At 34.8% G+C, this 10,769-nt stretch overlaps 1 protein-coding gene across 1 annotated transcript; it reads left to right on the top strand.

The window, feature by feature from the left end:
* The first annotated feature begins 571 nt into the window (after positions 1 to 571).
* On the top strand, positions 572 to 3,747 carry gdf15 (Growth differentiation factor-15). Its single transcript, XM_028473264.1, has 2 exons — positions 572 to 959; positions 2,896 to 3,747. The coding sequence occupies exons 1-2, from the start codon at positions 629 to 631 to the stop codon at positions 3,651 to 3,653; spliced, it is 1,089 nt and encodes a 362-aa protein (XP_028329065.1). The 5' UTR covers positions 572 to 628; the 3' UTR covers positions 3,654 to 3,747.
* The last annotated feature ends 7,022 nt before the right edge of the window (positions 3,748 to 10,769 follow it).

Genomic DNA, 10,769 nt, shown 5'->3' with positions numbered 1-10,769 from the left:
CGAAAATATTGTCGGTTTCTTTCATATTTTGTATTTTATGTATACGTAGAAATGCAAACTAGTGACTCCCCTAGTTTAGCACACAGAAAAAAAAAAACATATTTGATTTCCTTTTTTCTTCTTATTTGTTTCTTTTATTAAAGGAAAGAGAAAAAAAGAACAAAACAGACAGAAAAAAAAATAATCTTGATAATTTCATGCTTAATCAATTGTACCCATGAAAATAGGAAAAGTCATGAAATATGAAGCAAAAAAAAAACCAAGAAAAACAAAATAAACGTTTGTTTTTTGAATGATAAACATTAAATGGGGTCAAACTGAACTCAAGGATAATAAGAGGGTTCAATTCCTTATTAATTATCATTCACCAAAACCATTAAACTGAATTCAAGCCACTTGTTAAACCTATACAGATTTTGCCCAATGAACATGACTTGGATGCTGTGTAACTCCACTTTAGCCCCAGGTGAACCCATTCATGGCTCACCTGACTAACCAGGGGTGTGGCAATACACTGAAGCTCTATAAATCAAAGCATGTGAAGAATTTGGTTCATTGAGCAGCACACATACACACACATACACACACAGACACACACACTCACACACACCTGTCTGGCAGCCACACAATGGCCAGATCACATGCTCTCCCTCTACTACTACTGCTACTGGTGCTGGAGCGAGCCTCAGCGAGGAGGGAACCCCTCCAGGACCAGGGAGGCCCCCCTGACCCAGGAACCATGGACAGGGACAGGGCTTTGCTTCTAGAAGCAGTGAAGATGGAGATCCTCAGCTCCCTGGGGTTGGACAGGGAACCTCGGCCGATCCAAAAGGCCTCAGAACAGGAGCTCAAGACCATGTTTCATCTTTACTGGGACACAGTGACAGACATGGAAACTAATACCAGCCGACCAGTGACAGGAAGTGGGGAATCTATTGTGTCTACTGTGCTTTTTCCAGGTAAGTCATTGAACAAGAAGACCATAAAAGACGACCATAGTCTATAGTTTTTGGGAGAGAAAAACCCATTTCTAATGAGAGAATAATTCTAGAATAAAAAATGCAGTGATGTTGTTTATTCTATTGTAAAGTACAAATGTAGCTGTTTAACAAGGTTTTTAGATGTTTATCTCTGGTTAGTTAGTGTTCGTGTTATTGTTGTAGGTGGTAGACCAAGACCACATTTTGAAGGTCTTGGTCTTGTCTCAGACTCAGGATTTTTCGTCAAGACCAGTGGAGACCAGCACTGATCTGCTATTCTTCAACTTCATTAAAAGAGAACTCTTTCTGATTAAATAATGCTGCAGTTTGACTACAAACATTTAGCGTTAGCTCATGATTGTTCTGTCAGACACCAGTAAAGACTGGAACATCAGTCCATCTTATTTATAGTCAGAAATACCTCTAAACACAAACCTTTGGACTCATTCACCGGAAAATAAACGTCTGATTCTCAGATAATTAAAATCATTCTGGACTTATCAGTGACTTTTAAATACGTACAAGTAGAAATGTTCGATATTAGCTTTTAACAAAAAAACACACCCCGATGCTAATTTCAGGTCAGATAAAACATATCTTTATGAAACTAACCAGTTAACCACACTGTATATACGTGTATTCTACATTAAACATCATCTTTGCAAATAAAGAAAACAAATTCAACTTCAGTAATGGATAAATTGCCATATTTACTTTACACCGATATTAGATTTTATGGCAAATATTGGCCGATAATATTAATATTGAAGAAGACTTGAGATCTTTCCATGTTTTGCATTGAACAACTTGTTTTTGTCAAATGTATTTAAAAGAAAAGTCAAATTAAAAAGAGAGAGAATGATCTTTAACTGTTCAACCTTGTCATGGTGTCTAAGAATAATCTTCATGGTCTTTGGCTGTGTTGTAAATGTCATCCTAACGTGTGTTCACATTAGATAGTATGGAAAGAATGAGTACGCAATAAATATCCGGATGTTTACCATATTGGGACATTTTTTAAGTATGTTTGGCACACTAGTCATACTCAATTGTCCCATGATGCATTGTGAACGGAATGTAAAATGGTCCTGGGACAGGCTGCAAGCTAAAAACCACACGTCCTCTTTTCAAAACAAAAGCATCTCTTCTTGTCTTCCATTAGATTTTTAATGCTTTTGTAAATAGGGCTCTTGTTTTGATGTTAACAGGAAGACATTGTCAGTAGCACAATGTCTTACATGTGTACGCACATGTTGATATTCTACTTGGTCACTTTCTCATGGCGAATCAACAGAGATATTTAGCCTCAGTGTGCTTCAGGTTTTTGTAGTCAAAGGTTTGAAATGCATCTCGTCCTAATCATACTTATAGTATATAGTAGACAGTATATACTCATTGAGTTTGTAGTGTGTAGTACGTTAGTGTGACATTTCAAACACAACCACAGTCTTGACTCCCAAAAGTCTTGGTCTTGTCTCAAACTTGATGTATTTTGTTCTGGGGCAAGTCTTGGTCTCGGATAGTTTGACATTGAATATATGACGATGGGTGTGTTCGAAATTGCAAACTAACATACTATACGCTACACACTCAATGAGTATATACTGTCTACTATGTACTATTAGTATGATTAGTAAGATTGGGATGATGGTGTGCTTCAGGTTTTTGTCATTGTAGTTTCCAAATGCATCTTGGGAAACTTGGAAGTATGCTTCAATGGGAACGCTCATCCTCCTAATCATAGTATGTACTGGACAGTATATACATTTAGAACGCAACCACGGTCTTGACTCCCAAAAGTCTTGGTCTGGGTGCAAGTCTTGATCTCGGATAGCGTGGCCTTGAGAATTAGACTATGATATAATACCACACATGTTGTTGCTAACTGTCTTTTCTTTGCCTTGCTTCTTCTAAGTGGGGACAGTGGAGGTTCTGCGGAGGAGGAGACATCGTCCACAGTCACATAAGTGGAACAGAGTGCGTTTCCAGAAGAACCCAAACATCCAGAACCATCTGACGGTAGCTCAGGCCAAGCTGAAGATCTCCAGGAGGATTTTTGAATCACTTTCTTCAGCTGAGCAGGAGATTAAAATCAGACTCCGAGGGATGAAATCAGTTTCCTCTACTGCCTGGAAAACCTCTGGAGTCTGGGACTGTAGTAACTCCGGTTTCCAGGATGTGACGTGGGACATCACCTCTGCAGCGCAGATGTGGATGAGGACTTTGGATCCGTGGCTAGCAGTGGACGTTAGGACGGTAAACGGTGAATCCATGAGGACAAACCTCACCTTTTCCATGGAGCTGAGCTTCTTCAGAGCTCCTCAGAGGCCGCGTCGCTCCAACAAAGAGGACGACTGTGATGACCGAGGATGGTGCTGCAGGAAGTCCACCACCGTGTCCTTCAAGGACATCGGTTGGACGGACTGGGTGGTGGCCCCGGAGCAGTACACCATGCACTTCTGCGACGGCACCTGTCCACACAACTACAAGCCCGGGAGCATGCACACGCAGGTGAAGTCCCGCCTCCACCAGATCACCAAAGGCGGGACTCCACGGCCGTGCTGCGTACCCGCAGCTTACGAACCAATGGTTCTCATGCACTACGACAGTCAGGGGAAGCTCAAACTCACTCCTTTTAAAGACTTTATTGTCAGCAAATGTCAGTGTGCCTGAAAATTGATAAAAAAAAAACTTAGAACTGAAGATGTAGGAGAACAGTGTCAATCACCAATGTGTGCATTACAAGCTAACAAAACCCTATATTTTGAAGGGCAAACATCCTGGCATCTTATTGTTTAAAAAGTGAACAACCAATGTTGTTTTTATATGTATTGTTATTTATTCAAGCTTTATTTATTATTATTACTATTATCATTATTATTATTTGTCATGTTATGCTATTGTTATGTTACAACACATGACTGCTTTTACGTATTTAATGCTATTGAAATTTAAATAAAAATGTGATTATTGTCTATTTTTTGCCTCCTTTTTCTTGTTTTTTTTTTTAAAGAATGACTGAATCTCTATCCTTACTTTGTTGTAACTGAATATCAGAAGGGTAAAGAGTCCTGATCCTACTCAAGTAGAAGTACTGTTACTTGATTGAAACTGTACTCAAGTACAAGTACAAGTAAGTCATACATAAAATACTCATGTATAAGTAAAAAGTTCGGATGAACTACGGCTGGGCCCGCGGAACGTCGCCGCGCCGAATAGTACGTACCACGTTCCCGAGAATTCAGTCAAATGACTCGGTTCCACCGAGTAAAAAAAGACTAGCATTGAACGTGCAACATCGATGTCGGATAGCCCAATTCAACGAGCATTAATGGAGAAGTAGTCAATTGAAAAATGGGGCGCCGCCTGTGGCACATACAGAGTAATGGACCCTATTCATATATTGATAAGTGTCAATGATTCGGTACCACCAACTGTTGCAATATTTAACTCACAAATAAATGAAAAAACAACTTTAATGGAAATTGGCAAAAAAAATGGAGGTCCCTAACCAAATTGTGCAAGGCATAGTCATAATTACCTTTGAAACTATATATCACACGACTATGTTCCCATAAATTTGGAAATTACCGGAAATGGGGGGTGGGCCCCATTTAAGAAAAAAGGGCTCGGAGCGTTTCATCATATTCATTCATAGAGTATTCATACCAAACTGCATTCCCTTCTAACGAGAACTAACGGAGGAGTAGTCACTGGAAAAATGCGGCCACCGTGGGCCCCCGTGACACGCACGGTGTAAAGGGCCCCATTTATATACTGGTATGTGCCAATAAACAAAGAACAAGGCGTTTTGAAGCCAGTAGTCTGGCCTAAAAAGTAGCTCAATAAAATAGTACTAGTAATAGTTCACCCTCCATGTTTATTTTTGGTAATAAATCTTGAGACGGTTCCATTACCTTGCGACTCCCTCCCAGTTTCTCGCGACCCCAAAGTTGAGAAGCCCTGGTTTAAGGTACCAAATGTTTTAAATAATTTACTCAGTAACTATTGGGTGTAGAAATTTAATCAGTTACTTTATTACTTCTAATAAGTGAATTTGTAAAATTAATGATTTAGAAATATACTCAAAAAAGCACAAGCCCCCCCCCAACTAATTAACTGTATATACTTTCTATTGTTTTATTTAGTTTATTGTTTTTGTTTAGATTATGAAGCACACTGTTTATATTTAACTGTGATTTAATTGCGAGTTACAAAAAGCGGAGGCAACATCGGGACAGCTAAGTGGCTGCAGGGGTCCTCGTGTGAAGGTGGAGGCATCCAAGCAGATTGCCTGTAGTAAATGGACATGTGACGTGTGTGTTTCTGGGTTCTGTCAGATTAAAAAGAGAGTTAAAACAACCTATGCACGCCTGGAAGTCCCTTTTGTTTCCATTTGACCTTCATTTACAGCATTATTATCACCAGATAAGCTGGAGGTCATTGAACAGGTATGATAACTGTCATAAATGCCCTGAAGGTTGTGGCCTTGGGAAACTAACGTGACACAGTTATTACTTCTGTATTGGGATTAATGATTAAAGTGAGGAGAAAAGAGCTGAATAATCATCATCATGCTGGACATTTCATCATGTTGTGTAAACACATTTATGAATAGAAAGTGAAAATAACTAAGTTACCAACATGTATGAGGAAATATCATCAGATTATCATCATCTGAGCTGGAAGCATCAGTTTTATTATTACATCTTCAGATCAATATGACGGAGTAGTTGCCTAGCAACACATTAAAATAAAATAAAAAATCTGGGCACTACGAGATTAAAGTCGTAATTTTTCGAGGATAAAGTTGTATCTTAATAAAATCTTAATTTTATGAGATTATAGTCATAATATTTCAAGATTAAAGTCGCAACATTTGAAGAATACAGTCATAATTTCTCAAAATATTACGACTTTTAGTCTAAAATATTACAATTCTATTCTCTAAATATTCTGACTTTAATCTCACCATTTTACGACTTTATTCTCATAAAGTTATGAATCTATTCTCAAAATATTATGACTTTAATATCGAAATTTTACGATTTTAATAGAATTACGACTTTTATCTAACAAAACTACAACTTTATTTTTAAAAGTATTATGACTTTAATCTAATGAAATTACGACTTTATTTTCATGAAATTACGACTTTTATCTACAAATGTTAGGATTTCAATCAAAAGAAATTGCAACTTTATTCTAATAAATTAATAATTTGCTCTCATAAAATTACGACTTCATTTTTATGGAATTAAGACTCTATTTTCAAAACATTACGATTTTAATCTTGAAATATTACAACTTTAATCAAGTGAAATTACAACTTTATTCTTATAAAATTACCACTTTATTCTCCAAAATATTAAGACTTTAATCTTGAAAAATGACGACTTTGTTCTCATAAAATTACGACTTTAATCTAAATGTTAGGATTTTATTCAAATAAAATTGCAACTTTATTCTAATAAATTAATAATTTACTCTCATAAAATTACAACTTTACTCTAAAATATTTATGACTTCAATATAATGAAATTATGACTTAATTCTTATAAAATTACGACATTATTCTCAAAATATTACGACTTCAATCAAATAAAATTACAACTTTAGTCTAAGAAAATTAAGAATTTATTCTCAAAAATTTACAAGTTTAATCTATAAAATTATAACTTTATTCTAAAAAATTAATAATTTGCTTTCATAAAATTACAACTTTAATCTCAAAATTTCAACTTCAACTTCAATCTAATAAAATCACAATTTGAATTACAAATTTATTCTCATAAAATTATGACTCTATTCTCAAAATATTACAACTAATAAAATTCCGACTTCATATTTCTGCTAATTAGTGAAAATGTATTGAAGATATTCAACAGATTACAACATATCTTTAATCTTATTGACATATTTCATGTATTTCCTATACACAGTGTATTCATCATCCATGAACCTCTTTACAAACATCAGAAGAGGTTGGATTATTAAAGCAGAAAATGTGCTTTCCTATATTTGTAAATGTGGAAGCACGACACTGACGTTGACGACTTTCACACCATATGTGGAAACGACGTGGATTATTTGTGTCTGAATATTCCCCAGCTTCTGTCAGCACTTTTTTATTTTCAACTCAGGCCATTTACAGGAAATCTTCTGGTTTAAACTCTTTCTTTTTTTTTTAGCCCGTTTTGTGGTTTCAATAAAAGGGAAGTTAGTCTTAAGCACAAACGAGTGTAGAAGTGTTAAAGTCACGAGCAGGAAAACCTAAGTGGTAAGAAAACACATTTATAATTCATATTTTTATTCATTAATCATTGAGAAACTTTCCTATGTCTTTCCTCTTTGAACAAGTAGAGTTTTATATAAAAAATGACATTTTAAAACGTGTAATCCTGTGTATACTCCCTTTTTCCTTTTCTCTCAACACATCTTCTCCTTTTGAGTGTGTTTTTCTTGCCGTTTCATGTGTTGTTTTTTTACTGTTATTTTGTGTTTTTCTCTCATTTTGTTGGTTTCCACTGGCATTTTGTGGTTGTTTGTGTGTTTTTATTATTAATTATTATGTTTTACTCTCATTTTGTGAGTTTTTGCAGTAGTTTGTCGGTTTTTCTTGACATTTTGGGAGGTTTTTTTTCTTATTTTGTTTGTTTTTACAGGCATTATGTGTGTATTTGTTGTAGCTTGTTTTTTGTTGTGTTTTTACTGGCATTTTGTGAGTGTTTTTCTCTGATTGTCTATTTCTTTGGTCTAATTGTTTGTATTTTCATTGTTTCATGAGTTCCTTGTTGTTAGTGTGTTCTTAGGATCAATTAGTACATTTTACTCTCATTACGTATGTTTTTGTTGTCGTTTTTTGTGTTTTTACTGGCATTTATTGGTGTTTCTCTCTCTTAATATATCATTTATTAAATCTTTCTCTTATCTTGTGTGTTTTTGTTGTTATTTTGTGTGTTTTTCTTGTTGTTTGTGTGTCCTTAGCATCATTTATTGTATTTTACGCTCATTTTGTGTGTTTTTCTATTGTCATTTTGTGTGTTTTAGTGTCACTTAGTGTATTTTATCAAATTTTGTGTGGTTTTGTTCTTGTTTTGTATATTTTTCTGTTATTTTTGTGTATTATTCTGTCATCTTTTGTGTTCTTCTTGCATGTTGTGAACATTTGGGGTCATTTTCTCCTTTCTTCCTGCTGTTATATTTAATTGATGATACATGAGTATATTTTTTAGGTCAATGATGGTCTTTTTTGCTTATTTCTTTCCCCCAGATGACGCTCACTAATCACACTTGCCTGGTGAATGGAACTGGTTGTTTTCCTCCCCGTTCAGGCTCAGGTTTGGCCGTGGGACTCACACTCTTCTTTTTGTTCCTTCTGATCATAGCCGGAGTGATTCTATACAAATATTTTGGTAAAATTAGAAATCTGCTGCCTTTTGGATCAAAAAGTAAGAAGGCAAAGGTGGAGTGTACGAAAAGTCCACGAGCTAAACCTCACCAGCACATCAGTCCAGACAGAGATTCATCCAATGAACAGGCTCCAGTCTATGAAAACCTGGTGTTACACACTGACCACAGGCCTGCTGCAGCCCACAACCAGTAAGATTTCATTCTTTTATCTATACCCTCGTTTAATTAGAGCCACTGCAGAAGTGGAGCAAATTAAACAGTTTGTTATGAGTCCATTTGTGCATTTTTGTTGCAATTTTTGTGTTTTTAGAATCATTTTTGTTGTGTAATTTGGGGATTTTACGGTAATTTATGTAAATATTTATTGTCATTTTGTGTAGTTTTGTTGTTGTTTTGTGTGTTTTATGGGTCATGTGTCATTTTGTGTTTTTTCATTGTTTGGTGCATTTTTGTCATTTTGTCATTTTTTTCTCTCATTATGTGTTTTTTTTTTTTGTTTTTGTCATGACATTATATATTAACCTGTCATTTCATCAGTTATAAGTCATTTTGTGTATTTTTGTTGTCTCTTTTGTGTATTTGGAGTAATTTTATTGTGCATATTTGTAATTGTTTTGTCCATTTCTTGGTTATTTTGTATTTTTTCTTCCTATTTTGTGTTTTGTTGTTGTTTTGTGTGTTTTATGCATCATCATGTATTAATTTGTGTTCATTATGAGTTTTTTGTTGTGTATTAACCTGTGATTTTGTTTGTTATATTGTCATTTTTGTGTTTTTGGAGTCATTTTTGTGTATATTTGTTGTAATTTAGGGATTTTGCAGTCACTTATGTATATATTTGTTGTTGGTTTTGCACATTTGTGTTATTTTGTATATTTTTTTTCCCCTATTTTTTGTTTTGCTGTTGTTGTTTTGTGTATTTTACGCATCATCATGCATTATTTTGTGTTCATAATGAGTTTTTTGTTGCAAATTAACCTGTCATCTTGTTTGTTATGTTGTCATTTTTGTGTATATTTGTTGTCATTTAGGGATTTCGGAGTCAGTTGTGTATATATTTGTTGTTGGGTTTTTTTTTGTTGTTGTCGTTTTGTACTTTTGTTATTTTGTATATTTTGAAACTGTGTTGTTTTGTGTGTTTTATGCATCATCATCATGTGTTTTTATTTCATTGTTTTGTACATTTCTCTGTCATTTGGTATATTTTTCTCTCACTGTGTGTTTCTTGTTTGTTTAATACTTGTTTTCTACTGAGTCTAAAAGTGAATCGCAGATAAGAGAAAAGAGGTGAAGAAACACCTTGTTCCTCTTTTATTACACAATCTTTAGCTAATCCTGCACACAATGAGTGTCCAATCTGAGGTGTGTTGTCCTCCATCTGATGACTCAGCACTGCTTCTATTCACAGAATCATCCCTGCTGTTTAAACCAGATTCTCCTGATGTAGTAAGAGTTTTAAAAAGCTCCATAAATCCACGCCATGTGTTGCTGTGTGTCCAGGTCAAATGAAGAGGATGTGTACGTGACCTGTGATGTGTTTGATGATGCAATATACTCCAATGAGGGGACATCATGCAACGACGAAGAGGCGGAGCAACAGCAGGATGACGTTTACATGGTTCCAAGGCCTCAGTAGGACATGTTTGTGTCCTATGTGCAGCTTTTAGAATGTGTTACATTTTTAATGAATGCAAAAATGCATTATGGGATGAAATACTTGCTTATATTTTCAATACGTTGTCTGATCTGAGGGCCACGTTATCAACTTTCATGTTAGCATTTAGAATAATGACTAATCTCAGCATTAATACAATAAAAGCATAGCAAGAAAAAGGTTTGTGTGTATATTTGTTGTCATTTTTGAATTGTTGGAGTCATTTATTGTGTATATTTGTTGTTGTTTTGTTTTGGGGGGGTTTCCCTCATTTTGTACATTTGTGTTATTTTGTCAATTTTGTTTCATTGTTGTGGTTTTGCATGTTTTAGTGGTCATCATGTTATTTATAGTTTTGTCATTTTATGCATTTTTCTGTAATTTTTGCTGTTTTGTGTGTTTTTGTTGTCATTTTGTGTGTTTTTGTTGTCATTTTGTGCATTTTTCTGTCATATTGTGTGGTTTTGAAGTCATTTTTGTTGTTGTGTTGGGTTGTTGGGGTCATTGTGGGTATTTTTTTTTTTTATCCTTTTGTGCATTTTTCTGTCATGTTTTTGTTTTTCATTTGTGTATTTTGTGTGTTTTGGAGTTATTTTGTGTAGTTTTGTTGTCCTTTTATGTGTTTTTTTTTTTTTGCCATTTTGTGTGTTATTGTTATCATTTTGCGGTTTTGTCTTCTTTTTATGTATTTTTCTGTCATTTTGTGCCTTTTTGAAGTTATT

Source organism: Gouania willdenowi, chromosome 17 (genome assembly GCF_900634775.1).
Source record: "Gouania willdenowi chromosome 17, fGouWil2.1, whole genome shotgun sequence".
Taxonomy (NCBI): domain Eukaryota; kingdom Metazoa; phylum Chordata; class Actinopteri; order Blenniiformes; family Gobiesocidae; genus Gouania; species Gouania willdenowi.
Note: the sequence above shows the minus strand (reverse complement) of the source record. Positions and strands in the feature narration are given on the sequence as shown.

What these genes read in the sequence shown, in the direction of transcription:
- gdf15 (XM_028473264.1), top strand. Translation starts at nt 629, where the DNA reads ATGGCCAGATCACATGCTCTCCCTCTACTACTACTGCTACTGGTGCTG. An exon ending in GTCTACTGTGCTTTTTCCAG is followed by an intron (nt 960 to 2,895) that starts GTAAGTCATTGA and finishes GCTTCTTCTAAG; the next exon opens with TGGGGACAGTGGAGGTTCTG.